General features: G+C 44.3%; 2 protein-coding genes across 6 annotated transcripts in view; one reads left to right on the top strand and one right to left on the bottom strand.

The window, feature by feature from the left end:
• The window catches only part of TMEM266 (transmembrane protein 266), a 38596-nt gene extending 37157 nt beyond the window's left edge, over window positions 1–1439 (top strand). For all 4 annotated transcript variants that reach the window (XM_063314262.1, XM_063314263.1, XM_063314265.1 and 1 more), the window contains one exon: window positions 305–1439. In XM_063314262.1, the coding sequence (XP_063170332.1) occupies window positions 305–924 (620 nt within the window). In that variant the 3' untranslated portion in view covers window positions 925–1439. The remainder of the gene's footprint in view (window positions 1–304) is intronic.
• On the bottom strand, window positions 1239–25398 carry ETFA (electron transfer flavoprotein subunit alpha). Of its 2 annotated transcripts, XM_063314272.1 has the most exons (13): window positions 25288–25398; window positions 20170–20319; window positions 19593–19674; window positions 19408–19490; window positions 19031–19130; window positions 17918–18028; window positions 16620–16721; window positions 15693–15761; window positions 15239–15321; window positions 9822–9887; window positions 6730–6810; window positions 4910–4973; window positions 1239–1410 (listed from the first exon to the last, which is right to left on the bottom strand). In XM_063314272.1, exons 1-12 carry the CDS (start codon window positions 25336–25338, stop codon window positions 4938–4940), a joined length of 1014 nt encoding a protein of 337 aa, XP_063170342.1. In that variant the 5' UTR covers window positions 25339–25398; the 3' UTR covers window positions 1239–1410; window positions 4910–4937. The 2 variants fall into 2 exon arrangements, with proteins under 2 accessions (XP_063170342.1, XP_063170341.1); XM_063314271.1 differs by lacking the exon at window positions 1239–1410 and having other exon boundaries at window positions 4708–4973.
• Window positions 25399–27098: the final 1700 nt, after the last annotated feature.

Here is a 27098-nt window from a genome sequence, read left to right as displayed (position 1 = left end):
TCTAGGGATTAAAAGATGCACATGCACTGGAACTTCTGCATGATTGAGTTTTAAAATCTGGGCTCTTGCATGGCAGCTGGAAAAAAGACAACAAAAAGATAACAGGTGAAGAATAAAATAACCCCATACCAAGAAGACCCATGTTAGAGGAATGGTCACTGGGCCATCCTCCAGTTGTGTTTCTCTCTCTCTGTGTGTCTGTTAAACGGAGGAAAGCTTTTTCAGCCGAAGCTCAAGGCTTGTTCTCGTTGCTAGGATGGCCCTTCCCTGAATCTGAGCTAACTCTTTGCCTCTCTGCATATAGACAGCGGTGTCCCTGAAGGAGCCTTCTGCGTCATTACGACAGCGGCCATTGACGTGCACCAGCCTAACGTCTCCTCCGATCTCTTCATGGCGGATGTGCCGATGAAGATCATGGAGAGCAACGGGATTTCCACCAGCGCGGCCTCCGGCAGTGCCTCCAGGTCCACGGACAGCTCAGTCACCAGAGCCCGGAGCGACAGCAGCCAGACGTTTGGCTCCTCCACGGACTGCAGTACGACCCGGGAGGAATCCTCCGAGTATTGCCCCTTGAAGCGGGCCTGCCAGGTCGCCCAGGGTGACCGGGCCAGTTCTTCTTTGCCCCATCACAGAGTCAGTAATGCCGTCGTGCAAGAGCTGCTGTCCTCCTTATCGGAAGACTCCTGCTTAACCCAAAAAGGACTGGATCCCGTTAACCTTAAGCTGCCCAGCCCGGCGGGGTCTGCCACAGCCAGCCCCGAGCTGGAGCGCCGCGTCAATATCTACAACAAAAAGAACCAAGAAAACTTTGGGGTGTTTCAGAAAAAGCCAGTAATCCACTTCCAGCAAAACACCCAGATGATCGAGAAGTACGCGTCTTTGGAATCCAAAGAGCAGAAGTTCAACAGCGTCCCAGACTCCTAGTCCTTTTGTTGAGTTGAGGTTAAGACAGATGAACAGACGGTTATTTGCCACGGGCGGGGCACGCTGAAGCTTTACAACGGGGCCCACAGAACCATTCCAGGATGGATTTTGTGTGTGGATTCAGGAGTTGAAAATTCATTTTTCAAAATGCATGAGTTGTGAAAGCCAGCACGAAAAACTTGACATTTCTGCCACCTGAAGTCTTCGGGCTTCACCCTCAAGGAAGTATTTGGGGGCAGGGGAGGTGAACACTGTTAAAACAATGACCTTAAAGATGTATAGATTCTTAAGGTGTGCTTTTTTAAGCCAAGCGAACACAAATCCCGCAATTTTTATTGAACTTCGAACTATCTTCTATCAGGTCAGGTTTCACCAGGGTACAGTACAAACTCACATCTTTCCTCTAACGATTTCTTACAATGTCCCTTTGTATGTGACCAATTATAAATCCCTTTGTATAAGTATTGACAATTATTTTTGATCTTCCTGGGGAGGAAAAAAAAAAGCCCGTTTTTCAAGGAGCACTTTGAATGATGCCGCTCAAAGAATTTTAAAGTAAGTGTTCTCTTATTTTTAGCATGAACATTGAGGAAGAAATATTTTGAAAAAAAAATAAAACATTGTTGCCTCCAAGATAACAGAACAAAAATGGGCATTTTACAAATACAGTTTTAATTAAAAAAAATTTTTTTTTAAAGAATATTCTAAATCATTGTTTTCATTTTTTTTTTCTAGCTGTGTTGTTGTTTATTCGTTTAGTCGCTTCCGACTCTTCGTGACTTCATGGACCAGCCCACGCCAGAGCTTCCTGTCGGTCGTCAACACCCCCAGCTCCCCCAGGGACGAGTCCGTCACCTCTAGAATATCATCCATCCACCTTGCCCTTGGTCGGCCCCTCTTCCTTTTGCCTTCCACTCTCCCTAGCATCAGCATCTTCTCCAGGGTGTCCTGTCTTCTCATTATGTGGCCAAAGTATTTCAGTTTTGCCTTTAATATCATTCCCTCCAGTGAGCTGTCTGGCTTTATTTCCTGGAGTACGGACTGGTTTGATCTTCTTGCAGTCCAAGGAGCTCTCAGAATTTTCCTCCAACACCACAGTTCAAAAGCATCTATCTTCCTTCTCTCAGCCTTCCTTATGGTCCAGCTCTCGCAGCCATATGTTACTACGGGGAACACCATTGCTTTAACTATGCGGACCTCTGTTGTCAGTGTGAGGTCTCTGCTCTTGACTATTTTATCGAGATTTGTCATTGCTCTTCTCCCAAGGATTAAGCGTCTTCTGATTTCCTGACTGCAGTCAGCATCTGCAGTAATGTTCACACCTAGAAATACAAAGTCTTTCACTGCTTCTACATTTTCTCCCTCTATTTGCCAGTTATCAATCAAGCTGGTTGCCATAATCTTGGTTTTTTTGAGGTCTAGCTGCAAGCCAGCTTTTGCGCTTTCTTCTTTCACCTTGATCATAAGGCTCCTCAGTTCCTCTTCGCTTTCCACCAGCAAAGTGGTATCATCTGCATATCTGAGATTGTTAATGTTTCTTCCAGCGATTTTAACCCCAGCCTTCGATTCCTCAAGCCCAGCATGTTGCATGATGTGTTCTGCGTACAAGTTGAATAGGTAGGGTGAGAGTATACAGCCCTGCCATACTCTTTTCTCAATCTTAAACCAGTCCGTTGTTCCGTGGTCTGTTCTTACTGTTGCTACTTGGTCGTTATACAGATTCTTCAGGAGGCAGACAAGGTGACTTGGTATCCCCATACCACTAAGAACTTGCCACAATTTGTTATGGTCCACACAGTCAAAGGCTTTAGAATAGTCAATAAAACAGAAATAGATGTTTCTCTGAAACTCCCTGGCTTTTTCCATTATCCAGCGGATATTGGCAATTTGGTCCCTAGTTCCTCTGCCTTTTCTAAACCCAGCTTGTGCATCTGGCAATTCTCGCTCCATGAATTGCTGAAGTCTACCTTGCAGGATCTTGAGCATTACCTTACTGGCATGTGAAATGAGTGCCACTGTTCGATAGTTTGAACATTCTTTAGTGTTTCCCTTTTTTGGTATGGGGATATAAGTTGATTTTTTCCAATCTGATGGCCATTCTTGCGTTTTCCAAATTTTCTGGCATATAGCATGCATTACCTTGACAGCACCATCTCGCAAGATTTTGAACAGTTCAGCTGGGATGCCGTCGTCTCCTGCTGCCTTGTTATTAGCAATGCTTCTTAAGGCCCACTCAACCTCACTCTTCAGGATGTCTGGCTCTAGCTCACTGACCACACCGTCAAAGCCATCCCTGATATTGTTTCTAGCTGTAAGAGCTGATAATGCAGCAGCTTTTGCTTAAGATAGTTTTTTGACAAAAATATTTTAAAGACGAGGTTTTTATTTATAATTGATTTTTTCCTTCCATTTCCACCACACACTCAGGTGAGCTCACGTTATCTTTGCTCTTGTATGAATTTTAAAAACCACCAACTGGTCATTTCCACATGGAGTGATTTCAGACCGTAAGATCTTTCTAGATCAGCATGTGTCAACCTTGGCCACTTTAAGATGTGTGGACTTCAACTCCCAGAATTCCCCAGCCAGCATGGCTGGCTAGGGAATTCTGAAGTCCACACATCTTAAAGTGGCCAAGGTTGACAAAGACTGACCTAAACTATAGGAGCTGTTTAATTCCCAGAGCCAACTGGTTGGAGGTGTTTAGAATGTTCTACCTCCCAGTTGGGGTCAATGCGGAGAAATGTCTACCTCCAGAGATCCAATTACACTCAAAAACGTTATGGGTATAAATCTACTGCCAACGGTAACTAGTAGTAGACCACAAAACAGGGCATTCGTAAGTTGGTTTTGGATCCTTTGGAATTCAACACACTAGTCCTGCCGTTGTGCCATAAGATCAGGCCCCTTCCTTATGCCAGTCCCAGGTAAAGCGATGAAATAAGCTGCAGCGGTGTGCCCCAACCTGGCAAGTATCTGGTCAGCGTGCCTAAAGATTCAGTTCTGGTTAGAGAAGCTACCCAATCTTCCAACCTCCCGGAGCATGTTACGATTAGCCCGCCTATATCAAGCAGATTAGTACTAACAAGGAGGAAGTCACAAGTCCCAGGATGGACACTAGTTTTTTTTTAATTACTTATTTCTTACTCAAATTTTGTTACCACCCACCTCCCCCAAAAGAGGGACTCTGGGCGTTTTACCCATAATTGGCTGGATATTAAAGGTGCAGATCATAATAGAGCAACAGATACAAGCCCAGGTTAAATTAAAACCTTCGTGACCAAACAGCGCCAGAGCTGAGGAAGATGACAATTATCTGTATATACCTCAAGTACCCAAAACAGACCCCATGGGCCTGTTAAATATAGCTTGTTGCTAAAATAGTTGCTAGAGGCATTAATGAGGAAGTAACTGACTCTAGGAACCGGGGAAGATACCAGCGTAATACATAGTTTTTCAACTATTGAAAGCTTGAGACAGAACAAGTGCTGAATAGCCAAACAAAAATTTGAAAATCTGTTGGAATTCATGGACTGGCTCTGTGCCCACCTTAAAATACAGAGCAACCTTTCCTCCTCTTGTCTTCTATAAGGCGGCAGCTCTCAGCATTCCCAAACAGCCCAGCCCAAAATGAAGAAGACGGGATTTTGGGGGCTGCTATTTCAACACACGTGGAGGACGTCAGGTAGCGCACAGATCGATCGATTATGTGCCATCAATTCCATGGCAGCTCTTAACCACCACATCGTGTAGATAAATACAAGAAATCCCCACAGCCTGACATAATACAAAATATAGCAGATGTATGTTTATTAGAGAATTAGAAAAAGAGTTCAGGAAATAACAAAGCCAAATGGAAATGAAAAGGGCAAAAATTGGTGTATTACAAGGTAGTCATTGGCATTTTTGGCAATTGTTATATTTCTAGTCCGATAAAACATAATTTATACTGCTTAAAAATCATTTCTCCCTGCTGAAGTCATACTCATTCCTTCCCAAATCTGGGGTAGCTTTCATTTTTTTAATGCTGCCGTCAACTCGGGAACAACCTGGAAGCAACACAAAACAACAAACTCACTATCAGCAAAATAACACAATCTAACCGAGAGGGCTATCCAAGTCTAATAAGCAACATACAAGACATGCTTCATTATCAACATGTGAAGCAACTGAACATCTGAACTGACTTCACTTTAAAAAACCATACTGGCAAATATCCATGAAAAATGTGTGAGCCTGACCTGCCAGTCAACTAACATATTGATACGTTTCAGTTTTTGGGTCCTTTTTTTTTTTACCATGAGAAGTTGACTTCAAACAATGATTTAATGAGAGTCTACTTGGTTTTTTAAAAGCAGGCAACTGAAAAAAAACTTCCAGCCAATCCTCCATTTTAAGGGAATTGGTGCCAAGGAATGGGCCCTGGTGGAGGAACTGCCGTAGCTCAACTCTCCCCATGCAGCAAGGTGGTTCCTTGTAGTCATTCAAAGAGTGTCAGAGGATGAGAACAGGTGGCATATTTGCTTACCGGTTACACCTGAACACTTGCGCAAACCGCTTGTGTAAAATATCCATTACCTTGTCTTTCCAGACGCCGTAAGGATGCCCTCGCTTGGAGAGATCCCAGCTGAACTCAATGTCTGATGAATATAGCCTCTCAATTATTTAAGAGAGCTACATTTCCATTAAGTGGAAATAATGTGGTCGTACAAAATTTATTAAGGAAATTGTCTACATGTTGTTTCTTCCGAATGTCACTTTGTCTCCAGCTTATTAAAAGGCCTGTGTTTACTGCCAAGCTGGCAGGCAGTCGTTTAGGAACAGCATTAACTGCTGGCAGAGTTAGGACTGTCTTCCCTCCACGCAGGAGGGTCCATGGGGTATAATGAAAAAAGTCAAGATGGCAGCCGCAATGGTACAACCAAGACTCGCGCTACTTTTTATGCGTGCCGGACGCAAACAGGTGGAGTTGCCATCACACCATTGTGGCTGCCATCTTGATTTTTTTCACAATACCCTGTGGACACCTGCCTCCTTGGATATACCAGGCACCCATACAGTCACACCCATCACATGACAATAGGTACCCAAAAGGTGGAGGCAACAGACGATGCAATGACAGAAACTCCCGCATCAGCCTTAGTAAATGTGTTTAGCGTTGGAGCTTCAACTATTATCTTAAATAAGGTTTACAGCACAGTGTTCTAAGCTGGATTGTCCTGAAAAGAGATTCCTATCTTTGAATAATAAACTCGCCATAAAAACACGTAAGTTTCATGCTTCCCAGCAAGTCAGTCTTAGGCAAGGTTGATATTGCCTGATAATGTTTATCAATACATGACTTTAAGCAGCAGAATCCTAATGGACCCCCTGAATGTTGGCAGGTACTCAGGGTAAAATCTTTTCCAAGTCTTCATCACGTTCTATAGCAATCTCGTCCAACCTGGTTGCTTGCGGTTGTACTGAGGCTACATATTCTTGGAAAAGGAACATAGTCTACCGTGTAATGGATTATTGTAGTTCATCAGAAGTCAGATGTTGAATGTACATGTACACCTGCTATCAAAATTGGAGGTCACAAGTTGATACGTTTGAGGGATGAGGGCAAGGTTTCTACGGCCTGCAACATTAGGGGCCAGATGAAGAAATCATGTGCTGTAACCCTAGATAGAGATGCTTACTTCCACGCAGACCAAGGAGGACTAGCTGCATCAAGTTGTGTCCAAAGTCTAACTCAACTCCCACCACCGCCATTTCCACCACCACCACCACCAAGAACGGGAATGCGATTGGAGCAAGGCTCACCTTAAACAGGTCAGCCACTAAACCGTAATCTGCAACTTGGAATATAGGAGCTTCAGGGTCTTTGTTGATAGCAACTATAGTCTGTAAGAGAATGAAATGAGGCTAATCAGAGAAAACAAGTTATTCATGGTTGAGTCTATAGACACTGCAGTATTATCCATGGGTTTGCTGCCATTGGCATCAACACAGTGGCTGACCCAAAAGGAGATCTCTTCCGCTGCTCACAACAGAAATTCAAAAATTAAGAGCTGAACTGAAAAGTTTTTCTCATGAATTCCCTCATATGCACATGTCAAGAGTTCTGGCTTGTGTGCCATCTTATCTGAAACCTAGTTTGTTACCTGTTGTCACAAGGACATACTAGGCAAGAATCTATTGCATAGTACAGCTGTCTTGACTTTTCATTTCTCGCCTAATGGGATATTTTCCAAACAGCACATCTAAAAAAGCCCCAACTTGCTGAGCCTAATAATAGCAATGGACAAAGTTTACTAGGGTATTCTAGTGCGTGATTTATATTCATATCCCAACTTACAGTCTAAATAGCTAAAGCTTAGAAATTGGTTGCAATGAGTAACTCTACCACAGGGCTGCAAAATTGGCAAACTGGGAGCTGCAGGTGATCTGCCAGCATCCCTTTTGGGGTCTCCAAGTAGACAAACTTTCTGTGCAGTTTTTGGATATGAAGGGGGGGGGAGTCTAAAAAGCAATATACAAAAGCTGTCAGCCTCCATTTCACCATGACCCATCCCCCAAAGCCACCCAGCCCTTAGCTTACTGATCAAAGATTCCTTCAGGCCAACCTAAGTTGCACGCTCATTCTACTAGATGCAATCATGGTCTGTTTAGCCTACCATCCATACAGCAAGGAGGGGGGGGGGACTTCAGGGTGTCCCACCTCCTACAAAACCCATTTTCTACTGTGGTAAGTGAAGCACAGTAAATAATACATTGTACTTGCAGAAAGCTCTTGGGGATTCCCTAAAAATTCCTCATAATGGCAGATATTTCATAGCGTGGGGGGGAAACCATTCAAGAGACTGTTAGTTTGATTACAGAGAGTTCTTATAAAACCCTTTTAAATAAATTTGATTTGTTTGAGAAAATACAGTATCTTCTAAAGCTTCTAAGCAAAGAAGTAGGACACAGGTCAAACTGAAGTAAAATGTTCTGGCTCTTGAAAATCCATGTTATGAGTTTAAATGTACAGCAACAATGAGTGACAAAAATGTCCAGCTAACCATCTGAAGATAAAGCAGGTTAAATTTCATTGACAGCATAAGAGAGAGAGAGAGAGAGAGAATAATTTGATCCAGTCCAGTCAATAAAAAATTGAATTCAACTTCTGAGCCAAAATCAGTTCAAGCAAAACTGATTTTTCTATTCTTTACTGATTTACATTATAATGCATAGTTACTATCAGAGATGGCAGGAAGTGGCACATTAATGCTAAATAGTTTTTGGGATTTATATTCACTGTTTTCTATTTTGTGTATGGAAGTTAAAATGTAAGGGATCGATCGATCGACTGATTCTAACTGTGAGGACTTCTGAAGATAAGGGGTGAAAGTTTCGTAAAAACCAAAGTGTTCTCCTATGACCAGAACATTTTTGCAAACTCTAAAATAGGAGGAAGTTGACAGAATTGCTTCATGCACTTTGAAATTGTTCAACTTTATTGACACTCATCAATAATGTTTGATGAGTTACTTGATTACTGATACAAGTGCCACAATTTCAGTATGGAATTTACAAAACCACACGTCATTCCTTTACTACCATATCACCAATTCTGGGCCAGTTATTACATTTACTACCTACTGCTTAATCTAAATTACACATCTCAGTCAAACTGAAGTATTTACTATCCTGCAGAGCCTATACCTTAAAATATTAATTCCATTTTTACAATTTAATAAGGTATATTGAAGCTTTTAGCTAGTATCACTTAGGGGAAAGGGTGAATATGAATTTCAGATCTTTTTATTCTTCAATTTTGGAGTAGGTTCAGTTTTCAATGCAGCCCTGTTCACTCAGAAGCGGATTTGACTATGATCAGTGATGTTTAATCTCAGGTAAATGTAGGACCTAATCCTTAAAATACTTCCACATTCAGATTCCCTGGAACAGTTGTCTTACACTGGGAGCAATGCACAACTAAAATGCATTTGAATGTTACTAAATAATCTTCATCAAGAGTTGTTATATTAAAATATGCCCTGAATTTGCACTATTTTGCTGCTTAAATATTGCTATTTAAACCAAACGGAATAATAGCATTCTGTTGCACTGATTAAATAACTTAGAGATCCTTAAGAGTACTTCTCAACAAGAAAAAGGGGGGGAGGGTCAGATTCTTCATTATTTCAAAGAGAAAAAGGAGTGTGTTGCAAACAGTGGAAAAAAGAGTATCTTAGAAAAAAACACAACTCCTTTATAGTTTTATACAGCTTTATATACCTTTATATAGCTTCAACGGGAATGGGGCAGGGAGGAGAGAGAATTACATTTTGAAATTGCCTCCTAAAAAGGCAAGAGATACCTTATTTTAAAAACAAAATACAGTCTTTCATTGGCAGTACAGATAAGCTTGGGCAAGGATCAAGCAAGTAACAGCACATGGGTACTAATGAGTTAAGTTTTTAAAGCTTTTATCATTTTATAATAGGTTTCCATCTGAATGGATAAATCGTGGAATATTCAAAGATGCCTTTTACTTTATGGAATAGTAAATCCATAATTCAGATTGTACATTGTCATGCATGAATTCATGCCTCAGAGTCCAAAATATAAGAAAATGAATCGAGTATATAGATTCTAACCCAGATTATTTTATTTTAACATAAAAATTCAGTTTGTTTCTCACTAAAGGCTCCAGATTTGGCAGTCCAAAGACTTTCAGGATATGTATGCTCTATTAATGCATTCTCCTGTGAGCTGCTGAACATTATGTGAGCTACTCGTAACTGATTTATTTTCAGAATAGAATTCATCTGTGGGCCTTTAGATTTAGCATCCTCAGTAACAAAAAGAACTTTGAAAGCAGAAACAATCAACTTCTCTGAGCAAGACACAAAAATACCGCACTGTACCTTGCTATCTTTCATTCCAGCTAAATGCTGAATTGCTCCAGATATTCCTACAGCAATATATAGTTCCTGTATGAAAAAAAGAGAGAATACAATGTTTTAAAAACATCCAAGCTGACGAAAAAAATATTCTGCAAAATACTGCAGAGGTATTGCATTGGGTCATAACTGTATTAGCTACCTCCAATTTCATGGACAGCACCGGGAAGCAGCTGTGTTGCCTATCCACAGAAGAGGTTTTAGAGTCAGTTTTCTGAACAAATCTGAGCATCATTAAAACGTATATGAGTGTAGCTGCGAGAAGCAAATGACACCAAAACTGGCACCATTCGCTTCCAGATTGAACAGACTAAGAGTCATGAAACAACACAACACAGCAAATTTCTTTGCTGGAAGTTTTCAGTGCAATCCTATACATGCTAACTAAGGAGCTGTCCCAAAGACTTCAACTGGGCTTATGCCCTCGCGCACAGGATTGCTTCCAAACAGCAATGTGCAAAACGGCCTGCACACCAGCTATTCTGTGCATGGAACAGCTGGTTTGGGGTGATTTGTTCCCAAATCAGAATGTGTGTCTGATCTGGATACAGACCAAATCAGAACAGTTCTTCCAGCCAGATGTAATCGGGGTGGGGAGTAGGAGACCGAAAAAGCTAAGGTTGCCAAAGGCGGCTGTGGGGAGGCAAAGGGGGGAAGACAGAGCTGGGAGGCCAGCGAGATATGCCTGGTTGGGAACTGTTTAGGACGGGAAGAGAGAAGGAGGCGACGCACGCACCAGTCTTGCCTGTAAAACCCCTCCGGGATCCCTGTTGGTTTGTCTCCGTCAAACCATGGCTGATCTGGAACAGCTCAGCAGAATTTCGGGAACACAAAGCGCTTGTTTTGTGTTCGAAACAAGACCTTTTCCATTCTGTGTCCCCGTCTTCTGCCAAAGCACCGGATCCCCTGTCTTGCTGCTACAGCAACAGCCATCCAGCACTCTATCTAGCCAGGTTGGCCCAACTAGGACACCTCTATGAAAACATTTGCTTTTTCATGGCCCTTAAGATTGCTACTTTTCTCTCTTTAGCTAAAGAACACTGCCCCGTGCAACAAGCGGCTTTTGACAGAGGGCCCTCCTGCTGAGTCAGATCGAGGGTCTATTTAATCAAGCACTTAAGAGGGAACAGCCAGACACTCTTGGATAGCGAACGAACAAGGCGCTGTTCATCTAGTAACTGACACTGCCTGTTTTCAACCTCTGGCAAGCAGAGATCCAGACTGCAAGTTCCATATTCTGCTGGCATCACCAAGCGCTAGGATGGTGTGATCCAACTCAAGGCTCCCACCTGGAGGGGGCCCATATGCTGGGTGTTGGTTGTTACGGTTGCCAGCCGGTCTAGGCAAACCTGAGATTTACCACATCTTGAAAGCTCCAGGTTGAACAAGGCACCTAGAACTTGTTCCGCAGTTTCTGCGCTGTTGAACTCTAATTCATATTAAAGAATCCGATATAAAGAGCAAAAATCTTGCTCCTGCTTAAGGAAATACAGTGTCTCACTACCTTTAATCATCCACCGATTTTCGGATTCGATTCACGCAAAAGCTGCCCACCTATTCTTCGACTGGGCCTGCATCTTCCCATTGCTGAGCCCACATGTTGACTGACTAAGTTTGTGGGAATTCTAATTCAAAATTTGTGAAGGATGCCAGGATGCCAACTTCTGAAGTAGTCCACATCGGGCTCTAGACGGATAAGTTGTCTAACTTGTACAAGACAGGTTCCCATGGATTTTCCCCCAACCCATAATACAAGTTGGAAGAAACTCCTTTTTCCTCCTCGTGTCTTCTAAGTCGTGGTTAGAATGACTTCCTGATAAATCAAGGCAACTTGCTTGTGTTTACCTGAAGTCTCCTGCTAGCGAGGAAGTGTGCAGTCGATCTAGGACTGTCCAGTATTTCACATCTGACATGGCTCAGTCGCTTCTCCACAGTAACACTCATGTTGCCATGCAGAAACGCCCTGACTGAAAGCAATTAAGCTATACTTTTTTCTTTTTCAATACTGTACTGACATTCCATATGATCCCATCATACCAGAGGAAACTCTTCCAATCCCAGCCACGGAATAATTTCATGTTACGAAAGAGTCCACTAGGTCAAACATTTTCATCCCTTTCTAACATTTTTAACTTTAAGAACTTGCAGAGGGCTTTGATCAGCTGTACACGTGATTACTCTTAAGAAGCCTGCTTAGGGTGTTCGCTTGAGTGCAGGGCCGTGCAGTTTTGTTTTTTTTGCTTTGTTCTCCTGGGAGATGCACATCAATTGCTTTCAGCCAAATGCACTCTCATATGAATATTTTAGTACAATTTAATGTTTCTGCACCAGTCCCTGAGGAGCAGAGCATCAATTTGAGAACACTGTTCTCTTGGACTTAAAAGCCGCGTTGGATAATGCAGTCCGAACAAGGCTGTCAGTCTTAAACTTATTCACAAGACAGAGAAAGAGTCTCAAAAATTCTGTCCTGGATACAGGCGAACCATTCTTTGAAGTTGTACCTTGAAAGCCTTCAAAAGACGTAAACAATTTCTTAATCAAAACCAAATTTTCCCCAATTTTTAATCAGCCAATAGCACTGGCTTAACAATGGTAGACTGGTAACAAAATAATCTGAGAGAACGCACTGTACTTCTTCAAAAGTTAGGCATCTGTGAAATATAAGAAGTTGGAAGCGATCTACATCTTTGCAGACATTTTAGTGCAAAGTGTTCAGGAATGCATATTCTGAAGGCACCAATGACTCAGCAGAACAGATAAAGGAACTGCAAGTTATTAAAAGCGTGAAGTTGCTCTCCGCGGTATCAGTTACTGATGCACAACTCAAAGCAATGGTTTAAATAATTCTGAATTTCTTAAACACGGGTACAAAAACTTGGGTGCAGTAGCAAAATGTATGGAAAAAAAACCAGGTACATTAGAAAAAATCCTTATAACAAAGTTACTCATTTTTAAAGCAAAATTTCATTTTACCTACATTCTAATTTAAAGACGGCCGGCAGGAAAATCCAGATGGAAAGGAGAGAGAACGTATATCCTTTCTTGGCCACACTGAGCTCAAAAGCATTTAAGTGTGGCCACCGCATACCCAGATTACCTTGATGAACACACATACCCCCGGAGAGCGTTCAGGTGGGCACCGAGTGCAAACCAACTTCCGATGCAGTTCAAGCCAGGATGAGAAAATGGGTCTCTTAGCAAAACTACTTGGCGCTCTGTCCAACGCAAATAGAGCAGAAACATCCTGCTCGCCTCTGCCTCGTTGCTAACAACCAATCTAACAAATGGGTTTTGCAACGAAACCCTTGACTCCAAGTTGGTTCAACAAAGAGTTGTGCAATTCTTACCCCCAGATGACCCTCCTGGTGGTTCTTCTGTGAAGCGTGTTTAGTCTTTACTGAGCTGGGGGCAAACTAACTGGGGCAAAGGAACCTGAGCATTACACACATACCCCCCAAATCACCGCTTTTTGTCCTTCACAGGAATCATAGAGCTGGAAGGACCCACAGAGGCTTCCAAGCCCAGGTCTGTGTAGGAATTTAACGTAAAGCATCCGTGACAGATGATGAGTCTCAAGCTTCTGCTCGAACACATCCAGTGAAAGGGAGGCCATGCCATCCTTCGTAATCGCTTCCCTGGTGATCTGCTCTTGGGGTTAGGGTTTTCTTGCCCTAACGTTCCGCTGGGGGATGCCTGCCTCTCGGGTACGACCGCCGCCATCTCCCCTGCATGCCACAAACAACACAGAGCTGGGCTCGGCCTTCTTCCCTGCAACAGCCTCACAGGTACTTGAAGCTACCTCATCCCTCGCAGGGCCCGCTTCCCAAGGATAAATGTGTCCTGTTCTGTCAATCTCGCTTCATGGGGCTCCGTTCCTAGTCCCTGATGTGGCATTGGTAGCATCTCGTTTTTGTAAAAAGGGAAAGAAAAAAACCTGAGATGCTTCCAAGGGCACCGATACGCCTGTTGTTTCTCAGGGGCCCCATCTGGCCATTCTCAGCCCTCACCACTTCGGTGCAGCCTTGGAAGGACGGATGCACTGACATAACCAGCTCTATGACAGCAAAAGGGGGGGAAAATCGCCCTGCGGGACGATGTGCCCGTGAGTAAGGCTATTTGTATTCCATCTCCTTCAATCTGTCTGCCAGCTAATAGCCTGGAATAAGAGCTAACCCAGGGATGGCAGTTCCACAAACAAAATGCCACTCCGTAAAGGAGCGCAGTCCCAGTTCTGGTTGTCATAATGCCAGCACTAAGTTGTAACCGGAGGATCACTGATTTTCCTAGCACTGAATCAGGCTTTAAGCCTTACATCTCTAACAGTGTTTCTCAACCTTGGCCAGTTTTAAGCTGTATGGACTTCCACTCCCAGAATTCCCCAGCCAGCATGCTGGGTGGGGGGGGGGGTTCTCCAGCCAGCATGTTCCTCAGCATGCTGGCTGGGGAATTCTGGGAGTGGAAGTCCACCTATCTTCAAGTTGCCAAGGCTGACAAACACTGCCCTAAGGACTCAGCATCACGCTGGGTGTTTTTAACGTATGAACCGACTGGCCGCTTCAGCACAAAGGAGAAGGAGTACTTCGTGAAAAGGCTTCTACCACCCTTGGTAGGCCGCAGCAGGTTGCAAAATTCTCCTGAACGCCCCGAGATGAAACAGCACAATAGTTGGCTCTTATGACACAATAGCCTATAGTTGATGGAAGAGTTACCAAAACGTACCCCAAAAAGGCAACGAGATATCATTAAAGCGGTTTCCCAGTGTGGTGGAACAACAGCTCCCATAATTCCAGGCCGTGGTCTTGACAGCTAGGAATTCCAGGAGCTGCAGCTGTAGCACATCTGGAGGGCGCAAGTTACAGAAGGATGTTGTGCGCCACTACCTCCACTGCTTCCCAGCTATGAGAGAAAAATCAGTATAATCCAGCCAAAGCTCTCCTCGCGTGGCCCAATTCCCTCCTAAGCCAATTCACAGATCCTATGAAAAATCATAAAAGCAGAGACCCCCTACTGCTGCCAGCAGAAATTGAGCCCAGAAGACTGGGAAAGTGACACCAAGTCCGTTGATCCGTTCCGGACAGATCAACAGGCACCGCAGCTCTCCAGCAACTTTCAGACCAAGGTCCACTCAGCTTCAGGAAGCCACTTCCCTTTCACATGATGCTCTGCAGTGACGGCACTCAATTCGGGCCAGCTCTGCTTCATGTGGGACAAGGACACCAGGCAGCAGAGCGCGCGATTCTGCAAGCTGCAAAGGGGGTTGGGAGGCAAGCCATCCTGCAGACCGTCAACCACAAATAGCTGTTCAGGAAACGCAAAGGCACTTCTTTCGTCTTACAGAAATTTCAGCCCGTCACTTTTCCAAAAGTCAGTTCAAAACTTACCGGGGCTACAATTTTGCCAGTCTGTCCAACTTGCATGTCGTTGGGGACAAAGCCTGCGTCAACAGCTGCCCGAGAGGCGCCAACTGCAAGCAAGAACGATCGTTCGATATGAAGACAAAACGTTCAGTCCCCAGTGCCGTTCCATTCCAAGACGAAGATTCCTTAATTTTGCCAATTCCCACTTCTAGGTGCGGTGCTCCCCTGCCCTGGCAGGACTGGTAATATTCTAAATGGCCTCAAGAGACCAGGAAAAGACTGCCAGAACAAGTCCCAGGTGAGAAGGCCCTATCGTGGGAGAGACCTCCCTTCACAGAAATTAGCATCCAAGCCAACTGATTCCTCCGTTATCAACGGCAAACACTGAACCAGCCCCCTCACTTAGCAGCCACCAATAACATAATGGGAATACTGGTTCCATGACTGGCTAAAGAATCAAGAGTAAAGCACTTTTTACCTGCGGCGTGCAACAGATCAGCCAGTTCGTACAACAACTTAAAGTTTTCGCCACTCTTCAAGCCTCGCCCTTAAAAATAAGAAATTAAATCTATTTGAATCGTTTAAAGTCACGAGGCCCAGCATTAGTCAAACAGATTCCCTTAGGGGGTGGTGAACTCTCTCTCTCATTGCAGGTTTTCAAAAGAAGGCAGGATGGCTATCTCTCAGGGATGCGGAAGTAGAGGATTTTTGCACTGGCCTGGGGGTGGGACTAGCTGATCTCTAAGTCCCCTTCGACTCTCTCATTCTATACGCCTGCTTCTTCTGCCCAGTTAATTTCTCCAGGCACTCCAGCATAGGAATGCTAAGGGCATTTGCTTTAGTTATTTTCGTAACTGTTGCTTCTGGATTAAAGGATTACTCCGTTACCTATGCCCATTTCATCAACAATATTTTTATTTGTAAGCCGTCCAGAGTGACTTTCACAGTGAGATGGGCGGTGTATAAATTTAATAAATAATAATTAATAACAATAATATCATCAGGGTAGAAACAGGACTTAAATCTCAGCAAACTGTTCTCCCTCTGCACGTTGGCCATGATTTCCAAGCAGGAAAGCAGGAGAACCTTCTTTTTTATTGCTTTCTTTTAAGGTAGAGATACTAAATGAGATACAGTATTACAGTATTATCTACAATGAAAAGCAGATCAGTTTGGAACTAAGACTTTTATTAGGGTTCTTAACCAATCGTAAGTCAAAGGTTGGTATTTATGGTTATTAATGTCACATACAGCTCGGTAACCTACAAGTTTCCTCCATTATTCTGTCTGTCTAGTTGAAAACTCCTCAGCCAGAATTTTGGTAGGGTGAAATTTTTTTAAAAATATACATATTCCCTTATTTGAAATGTTGCTCATGAATAAACTTTGATTAATCACTACTTACCACCTGATACAACTACTTTAGCACTAGTAAGTTCTGGCCGATCGCTTTTGGTTAACTTCTGCTCAATCCATTCGGACTGGCCAACTGGCGCAGGAGCTGATACTGTTGGCATTAACAATACCTGTCAGCGCCTAAAAAAGAGGCTGAAGATTTCCGCAAAGTCCAAAGTAGTCCCCAGCTATTACTTCTAAGCCAAAACGTTCTACTCCCAGCCACATTTTAAACAGCATTATAGATAAAAGAGCTACAATTAGACTAGCATTCACTCCATATGGTGATGGGCTTCAGTCCATGAAAACTTATTCCATTGCAGATGGCTACCTTTAGGTGCTAGCCTGCTCATCCACCATCTACAAAGAGTAGAAGAGGTTAAAACCAAATTCTAGAAGAGGTCCTATGAGTTAGAGAGTGGAAGAACAGAAGTAGGAAGAACTCTGTGTAGTGAGGATGAAACACCCTCTCTCCCCCTTACTTCAGTCTACAGCAGTGTTTCTCAACCTTGGGAACTTTAAGATGGGTGGACTTCAACTCCCAAAATTCCGCAGCATGTCCACCCATCTTAAAGTGGCCAAGGTTGAGAAACACTCAACTATAGAATCTAAAACTGCAGGTCATTACATATAGGCCAATATATACTCAAATATTTTAGGGGCATGCAATGGTCCTGTTTTAGCTTCTACAAAGCAACCTCATTCTACATTGTTGAAGTTAATTGGGGGGGGATCTTTTTCTGCCTTCAAGTCAGTCTTATACGGACAACACATCACTTTCAGAAGTGGTTTGCTTGCTGACTTGTTCCTAAGGCTGAGAGGGAATGACTGGCCCAAGGTCACCCTGCTGGCTTGTTAACCATGAGACCAAACTGGATCTCTGACCTTACGACACTGAGATCAGCTAACAGCCAAAACTGAAAGAAGTTTATTCCAACTGATTCCTACCATTTTGAAGCATGGCATTTAGGATTGCATCTCGGCAGGGTGAAGGCTTGAGTCTAAACCTTAGCAGCTATCCAAAAGACATTAGATATTGTAAGATGCAGCATCCAAGAATTCTACAAATTCCTTGCATTTTCACAAGGAATCCACCCAAGGTTTCTAAGCCCCGAGAAGGCACATAACCAAGCGAGATGTTCTAGAGAACGCTGAGAATTGGAAAATGTAAGAAGAGGAGAGGGGAATGTGAGAAATGCATGTAACTATATTACAGCGCAAGCAGATGTCTCTGTGTTTGTTTTAATAGATGTTTTAATCCAATTACAACCGAAGCAATAGAAGGCAAAAATGTAATGGAACACTCACTTTTTTCTACAGTTGCACTGCCCCCACTCACTGGAGCAGCCTCAAAGGAAGTACCTCGGACCGAGAGCACCTTTATCTTCTCATCACACTTCACAGAGCACAGAGCGTTGCCTGACACACACACCCCAAAAAAAAATCAAGGTCAGATATAGCTGCATCCAGACAATGGTTTGACTTTTGTTCACATGAAATTATTTTAGACAGTGAAACTTAAAAGGCTCAAAAACAGTCTCAAGTGTTGTGTGTTTCCACTTTTCCATTAGCCACCTCTAGCGTGAGAATTCTTTTCTTTCAGGAAGCTGAATGGCTTGACCTGTTCAGGATAACGAACTTGTGCAATTTACACAGGAGTCTGCAGTTGTGGCTTTGTAGGAAAAAGCACCCACTGTCTGAACACGGGGCCTGCAACCCACGATCACCAAGGAGAATGCTTGATGAGGGTGGGGAGTTTGGAAAGATGGAAGAGACGAAACGAAGAGATTAGGAAGGCGAAGACGAATAGAAACAAAAATTACCCACTAGCCCAGCATAATGATTTTTAAAGAGGAAATTATTAGATGGTGATTCAAGCCTCTATTTGCAATCCATCAATCTCTGAAGGCAGGATAGCACTGACAAAAGGAAAAAGAGCCCAGCCATAACAAACTTAAAAAGACATAAAAGCTCATGCTTTCATGTCCAAATTACATTAGGGGATCAGATAAACATAATGAGGCTAGACAAGTATTTGGGCTGCAAAATAATAAGGGAAAGTCAATTAAATATTACAAATAATTGCATCAATGTCCTCCTAACTAAGAAAAATTAACCCTGCGGATTGCTGAAATCAGAGCTAATGTAACCCACATGAAATAAAGGGGATTCGCTGAACGGCTTACGGTTTGCAAAATCTTATCAGAAGTGCATTAACAAGAATGCGATACATATAAAGAATGTCAGCAGATCTGGTTGATTAAGAAGCTGGATCTGGTTTCTCAGAACACTGAGCCTCAATCTTATCGTACTTGGAAGGATCCTGTTTGGAGAAACCATTTCCACTTCCCAGCCCTCAGAGCTTCCTCGTTTAAACTTCTCTGTGTCACAAGTACACCGGAACAGACTTGCAAAACTCACCTGCATAAATAGTCCTCACAAAAGTATCAGGTGACTTGATTTCAATTATGTCTGAGATGGGAGCAACATCCAACTTAGCAGCCACTCTGGGAAGGAGATTCTAAACATTAAAAATATGTTGACAGTAGCAAACAACTCGGCGACACCAAGGCAAAGCTAAGCGGCTGTTCTAATTCTACCCTGAAAATTACAGATACGTTTAAGCAATATATTTAGTGCTTCTCTGTGACACAAGGTCCATTAAAACAAATGAAAGATTAACAGACCGAGCAGCATAGGCTACGTTTTAGGAGTATCAGAGATATTCAGAATCCTATTTATATAGTGGCTCAATCTCTCTAGAGCAACAGATTCTGGGTAGTCTGAAATATGCTCACCTTCCCGAAGGCAGACGCTCCAGCACAGATGTGTGTGTAACCGAACTGCTTCTGAGTTTCCAAGATCAGTGGAGTCAGCTCCTCTGGAGAGAAAATATAATGGTCAGAGCAATTTTTTTTTTGGTCTGGCAAAAGGCAAGCTGCAAAGAATCTTAATGCAAAATCAGTTTGGGAAAGAGACTCACCAGCCAGAAGTCCTTTATATGCATCGTGTTGAGCAAAAAGAACCTTGGACACTCCCTGCACTTTGCTCAGCTCTTGTGCCACCTGCAAGAAGTAGATCGTGACTTCAGTGTTCCACAATTCCCAAAATTCCTAGCCATCTCTGCAAATCTGAAATGCTAGATTATTATTTCTATAGGGGAAGCATTGCTATCCTGCCTAGATGTTGGTGAAAAGATAATGACAGGGGTGGGGGGATGTAGAACGGTAATTTAGAGCAGAGTTTCTCAAGCTTAGCAACTTTAAGACATGTGGACTTCAACTCCCAGAATTCCATGCTGGCTGGGGAACTCTGGGAGTTGAACTTGCCATGGTTGAAAAACACTGATTTAGAGCTACAACTTTCTCAGTTCTTTCAGTCCTACACAGAGATACTTTGACATTCCTTTCCTTTCAGCAGCTCCAACATTAGATGGATTTTTTTCATTTCTGTTCTCAGGCTTGAAAAACTCTCACACCAAAGCTAATTAGCCTGCCTAACCAGCAAATTAGTAGACAAGAGCAACGGCCTGGGTAAGCACACTTTATTTATTTATTTACCTTTTCACAGTTGGTTCCCGCTACCAAACAGGACACTTCGCCTCCGAGGCGTTTTGCTGCAGTAACGGTGTTCAAAGTAATCGGTATAAGGGCCTCGTTGGCATGTTCCGCTATTACCAGCGTACTCTGACACCGGTGAAGTAACGAAACCTGGAAAACAAGATAAAGATGGAAGAAAAAGAAGTTGGATCAACACAAAAATACCTGAAATTCTGCATGGACAAGTAACATATGCTAAAGATTTTAGTATTTACTTACTGTTCCGTCTCATAAACAGTTGCAATTATTTAGTAGATAGATACTTGCATGCACAGCATTTGCAAGCATAAAACAAGATCTGATGCTTCTGTTGAGATCTATTTATGAAGGAGTCTCCCTACCTCAACATCCCTTATATCTTTTGTATAATTTTTGTCATCCCAAATCAATCCACTGCAGGACGATTATGGTTATGGACCATCGAAGGTTATGGACCATAATCTATCATGCTGGTCCAGTGTGGGCTGGTAGACAGATGTTTTCAACTTCCAGTCAAGAAGGTGACTGGCCAAGTCACCCAGGCAGCTCCCATACCTAAGGGACAACTAGAATCTGGATCTTCTCAGTCCTAGTCCAGCACCTTAACCACTACACCACATTGCCTGTCTATGAAATACCATGCCAAAAATAACTGGAGGATATATGTACTTAACAATGGAAGCAAGGACATTGCATTATTACACATCTTAGTTTAAATCTTCAGTCTTCCCCAAATTAGCAAAGCCAGAAGACATTCCTTGCTATATATTTCCCCTGGTGGAGCAACTTACTCCCAGTTTGCTGGATTTTCCCTTTAAAGTTCACTACAGATTCATAAGTACCTTTTTCAATTGCTTCATTACATGCTTAACATAAAAGGGACTGCATTTAGACCTCCACTTTGTGTAGGTGCTCTGGATGATGTGTTTAGTGAACCATGATTTAAGACACCATAGGCAGAAGAGTGCAGGTTTCTGTAGGATACTTCATGTTCCAACTTAAGTGTATTAAATCATCAAAAGGTGTAAAGGATTTTTAAATCATTTGAGGTGAATTACCAGTAAGAAATTACTTATTGCCAATATACATCAAAAGAACCTATTTTTGATTATGCCCCATACATCATTTTCCATAAAAAGTTACAAGGCCGTAGGCAGGGCCTGAAGAATAAATCTATGCCTTCATGGCAAAATGCCCACATTCGCTCAAATTTATAGTCCTGTCACAAAGGAAAATATGCTGTACTGCTGAAAGTTGGATGCTTAAGTTTCCTGTGGGACTGAAAGATATCTGAAAAGTCAATCCCCTGTTTGTTGGAGAGGAAGTGCTTTTATTTATTAATAAATGCTCAAGGTAGAATTCATGAGGATGGGATAAAATGCAACTTTCCCGGAGCCACATCTTGTAACGTGCTTATCAATGCCCGCAGTTCTGCTTGCAACAGAGACATTCCCTTTGTGCTTCTCTCTGCTGCAACACACACACACACACACACACACACACACTTATTGGCGCTGGCTGTCACCTAGAAAGTCCTACATGGCACAGGGCCTGGTTACTTGAGGAACCAAGAGCCCCCCGATGGGAGGAGATGGGCGGGGACAAATCAGATCAATAAATTAAATAAATAAAGCCACCTGTCTCCCATAACATCTGCCCACTGATTCAGTCCTGCAGCGTTGGCATGCTCTGGGTTCCTTTGATTAAACAGCGTCCTCTCTCAGAAGCCCGGAAATGCGTCTTCTCTGTAGGAGAGAAGAGGCCTTCGGGGCGCCCTCTGAGATCTGGATGGCCCCCACTCTGCAGTTGCTGAGAAGAGCCACGAAGGCCTGGCTCTTCACCCAGGCCTTCGGCAAAGGGGAGGGAGACCCCTCGCTTCATCACGCTTGCCCATCTTTTAATGTTTCATTGATTTTACTGTAATTCCTTTGTTGCCAGCCACCAGAGTTACTGAGTCGGGTGGCATACAAATTCAATAAATAATAGTAATAATAATATTATTATTATTATTATTTATTGAGAGTGGAGAGGAAAGCCAACCTTTCAGCAGTGTTTGTTCCAAGAACACACACACACAAGGGTGGGCAAAACCCTGCTCTCCAGCAGAACTACTGTATTTCACCTGGAGAGCAAGAGGGAAGTTTTGTACAAACAGCCAACGGGAATCAGAAACATGCGCTCATTATGCTATCATTCAAAATGGCAGTGGGAGAATTCATTTATTTTTTGTTTCTTGGAGACTGCCGTTGAGTCGTTCAGTCACTAATGACTCTTCGTAAGCTGATGGATGTCTTCTTAAAATTCACAGCCAGCACCTGTCGGTAACAGCTTCTTTAAATCCTTGTACACTCACAGCTGTGTCATCAAAGACAGCATCTCAGCACCCTGTCTGGTCTCGGCCTCTTTTTCTGTTGCCCTCAATTATTCCCAGCACCAGAATCTTCCCACAAACTCTTGCTTTTGCGTTAGATATCCAAAATATCTAAGCTTTCGCTGGCTGGGGAATTCTGGGAGTTGAAGTCCACACATCTTAAAGTTCCCAAGGTTGAGAAACACCGACATGTATCGTCTGTTAGCAGTGCTGCCTTCACCTGTTTTTAAGGTTTTTAAAAGCATGCACCCCCCAAAAAGTACAGGATATTAATCCTATCGACGTCTTCTTAAAAGGAGTTACCTCTTCTCCTCCCTATTCCAACCTTGCTCTCTTTGGAAGTTGATCCACTTTTGGCCCATTAGGAACCCAGCCAGGAGGGAGGGAGGAATGGGACACAGTGTCCTGGGAAGTGGCAGGATTCCAATTAACCGTGAACTTGGAAGTACTCCAGAAAGCGAAAATGTCTTGCTGACCTACTTGTGTCCATGTATGGCTTTCCCCACCCATCACGGAGTAGCAAAGCGAACTGCACCAACAGGCTCTGTTACCCCTTTCACTCCATCAGTCCATGAATATCTCTGATGTTGCTAGCTAAGTGTGGGCACTTGCACCACGGCACCGATGCAAACGGCAAGAGGTAGCAGCATCCACAGGCAGTGCTTTTAATGAAGGCTTGAGTGCCCTATAATTCACCGGTGACACATTGATAGCTGCTTTGCTAGAACTGTATAAACACACAGTGGAAGCAAGATTCACACCGATGGGGCTAATTTGCAGTGTGTGTGTACACGATGGCTTAAAGCTGGGATTTTCAAACCTTTTCAAGCTGTGGAACCTGTTTAAAAAAAAATAAACCAGAAACAGAAATTCCCCAAACTCCTGATCCAGGGATAGAAAATTGACTGCATCTGAGGGAAAGTTATTTTTTCCTGCCCTTTGCCTGTCAGGCAACCCCGCTAAGTTCCCAGGCACCCACCCACCCCCAGGGTTCTGCAGAGCCCAGTTTGAAAAACCCTGGCTTAGAAGTCCAGCAGATACACTCTGGCAGAAGTAGTGGGCTCCCTATGGGCAGGTGGGCTCAAGCAGAGGATAAGCACTTGGGGGGATGCTTTAATCTGAATTCCTACACTGAGCAGGAGCTGTTCTTGAAGACCTACCTGATCCTTTCCAACTCTAGGGCACCACTAGACAGCCACACTCAAAGTTCTTAACCTACCAGAGGGTGCTCTGTAGCTTTGCAAATTTCATGCATCAATATCAACCAAGGACACAGTTTCAAGAGGGGCCTCTAACACAGAACCAAAGCGTAAGTGGGTTTCCCCCACTTCTAAGAACACTGTCTCAGGAGGGTGCAGGGCCAAGTCTTGCAAATTAGCAACCTGCAGAAAAGCAGCAAAACCACGCTGAAGACCCAGGCATCTAATTTCTGTCCTTTGCATGATGACATCACGACATTGTGTGATGTCGCTGACAATGACATGACGAAGCAGCGATGAGCTTTGGGGCTGAAAGGCTGTGATGTAGTTTTCTAACATCCTGTCGTTTTGCGGGGAGCTCCGGCTGGCATCTTCAGAGGCAGAGCAAGCTGCTTCACAGCATATATCTGAGCTGCCGAGGCGCCAAAAAACTAGACCACAGCCATTCAGCACCAAAGCTCATCCCGGCTCAGTTGAGCCCACCCACAAAAGGCTCCCCAGATACCAGTAGGAAGGCCAACATGCCAGGGATGGGCCAGGGACATTCCACAATGGAGGGCAAAGCCTTCCATGACCAGAATGGGCTCTGCAGAAGCACCACATACGCCAAGCCACTCAAATTCATACACCGCTCAGTCAGTAGGTGAGATGAGCAGCTGTATAAATTTACCAAATTCATACCAATTCAGCAAATAAATAAAAATACATATATGTAAATAACCCAGAGAAAACCTATCCATATGGTCGCAAAGAGTCGAAAATGACTTGATGGAACATAATCCACCCATCAGAATATAGATCAATCAATCAAGCCACTAAATCCAAAAGCCACGTCCTCTGAAGGGCTGCGTTTCTTCAATGAGGACTGCTGGGGGGGGGCGGTTCCCACGTCCAACTGTCAGGACCACCAGAGCAGCAGGTGCCATGATGGGGCCATCCAGGCACATGCCCAGAATGGGGGGGGGGCATGTGAAGGAGACCCATGCCATCTCCACCCTTCGGGTGCCCCCAAGATCCTTGACTCAGGCACAAAAAAGGCCCTTTTCCTGACCCCCCCCCGGGCACCCCACTTTAGGCGGCCAAAGTGAAAATGGACCACAGTCGGGCACAGGGCACAGAGTCACCCCCACATTTTACTCCAAGGCTGTCAGAAGACTTGGGGGGGGGGTTCGAGGTAAGAGAGGCGAGTTTCTGTTCATTCACCCCCCCCACCCCCTTCCCCCCATCTAGGGTTGTCTTTAAGTGGGAAAAACCCGAATCATCAGAACTGGCACTGCCAGCCCCAGCCGGGGGCACTTTGCCCTCCTTCCGCCGTCCTACCTTGCAGGGCCGGCGGAGGGGGAGAGGGAGCGGCATTAAGGTCAACGCCCCCGCAGAGCCCCCTCCCACCCAGGGAAGAGTCCTCAGTCAGGCCTGGCCTCCCTCGCGTGACCTTTGACCTTGGGAGCGCGGCCGGCCTACCCTGCGGGGCGGGCGCGCCGGCAGGGAGGCTGGGGCCGCTCAAGCGCCCTGGCTGCAGCCGGCACTCACCGCTCTCCGCCCCAGGCGCTGCGCCCCGAGGACGCCCCGGAGCGCGGTCATGGCGGCCCCCGACGCCGAGCCTTCTTCCTCCTCTTCCTCGGTCTCCGCCTCAGGCACCGCCCCCGCCCCGCACCGCCCCTCCGCGCCCCTCTCGCGAGAGTTCTGCGGAACGGGAGGCGGTGCCGCGACCGCCATTGCGGTTGAGGGGCGGCAGGCCGGGAAGAGCGGCGGCGCTGCTCATTGGCGCTCAGGAGCCAATCGGCGAAAGAGGCGGGAATGCCAACTTTTCGCCAAGTCGGAAAGTGTCCGCCGTTGAAAGGAGCTGGAAAGGGGCGGGGCGCCTTTGACTGGCTGGCTAATCAGGGAAAGGGGGACGGCCGGGTTTCCTCGTCCATCTGTTTCTTAGCGCCGCCTTAGAGGATGCGGTGGCTTGGACTTCATCTCCCATAAGCCCTTTCGCTGGGGGCTTCTGGGAGTTGTTCCATATTTATGATCCCAATTTTTTTGGCGAATAACACTGACCTACCTTACAAGATTGTTGTAGGAAGCCCAGCAGACTGATTCTACGTGGCGTGCTTTCTTGTAAGCTCATGCCTCCGTTGTTACTTATAAAATCTTGGCAACCTTTTTGGCCTCCTTTTCCTTGTGTTTCATTTTTCCAAGCATCAGGGTTCCCTCCTCCTGCATCAACTATCCAAATTATTTCAACTTTAGCCTCATTATCAGTCCTTCCAATGAACAATCTGGTTTTATGGCATCTAGCATTAAATATTTTGTTCCTCTTACTATCCAAGGAACTTTCAACAGTTTTCTCCAGCACCACAATTTTAGTTCATTCAGCCTTTCCAGTGGTCCATCTTTCCCTGCCATTTATACAGCTATTATATGTTTGATGTTTTTGTTATTGGTGCGATGTCTCTGCACTTTAATATCAAAGAGACTGGAATATTTAATATTTTGTCTAGATTTGTCATGGTCTTTCTATGATGCAGACCTGGATTCCAAGTGAAATTGTGTGATTTTTGGGAAAATAAACAAGCTGGCTGGCTGGACTGATTTCGTATAGACTGCTGTCTGCTTCTGTTGTAGCTTAGCAAAAATGCCTGGTCTGCTAGTCAAAACAGCTGACGTAGATTGTTGTATTTGTGAGGATAGTAAATTAGTAGTTTAAGCCTCAAACAGTTTATACAGGTAGTCCTCGCTTAACTACCACAATTGGGACTGGAATTTCAGTTGCTAAGTGAAGCGGTCATTAAGTAAATCTGACCTGATTTTACGACCTTTTTTGTGGCGGCCGTTAAGCGAATCATGCAGTTCCCCATTGATTGTGCTTTCCAGAAGCCAGCCAGGAAGGTCAAAAATGGCAATCACATGACCACGGGATGCTGTGACGGGTCATAAATGCGAACTGGTTGCCAAGCGCCCAAATCATGATCACGCAACCGTGGGGACGCCGCAACGGTCATAAGTGTGAGGACCAGTCGCAAGTCGGTTTTCCAGCACTGTCGTAAGTCCGAACTGTCACAAAATGAATGGTCATTAAGCAAGGACTGCCTGTACTAATCCAGAAGGCCTGGCAACTTGAACAGCACAACCATTGGAAGCCAAGGAAGTGGGTCTCCATTTGTAGAAGACAACAGTCAACAAAAAGTCTTCCTAGGGGAGATTTTTTTATAGACAGTTACCATTTTACAGAAGCAGTCTGAAAAACTCACTCATGGCTTCTCTGACTACAAGATCTTTCTACCTAAATCTTCTCAGTACATCTTGGTTCATCAAAGACTCCTCAGCTTCCTTAACTGGTCCACGAGGGAGCAGAT

The sequence above is a fragment of the Candoia aspera genome, chromosome 13, assembly GCF_035149785.1.
Source record: "Candoia aspera isolate rCanAsp1 chromosome 13, rCanAsp1.hap2, whole genome shotgun sequence".
Classification (NCBI taxonomy): domain Eukaryota; kingdom Metazoa; phylum Chordata; class Lepidosauria; order Squamata; family Boidae; genus Candoia; species Candoia aspera.
The sequence above is the reverse complement of the archived record's forward strand: the minus strand, read 5'-3'. Positions and strand labels throughout refer to the sequence as shown.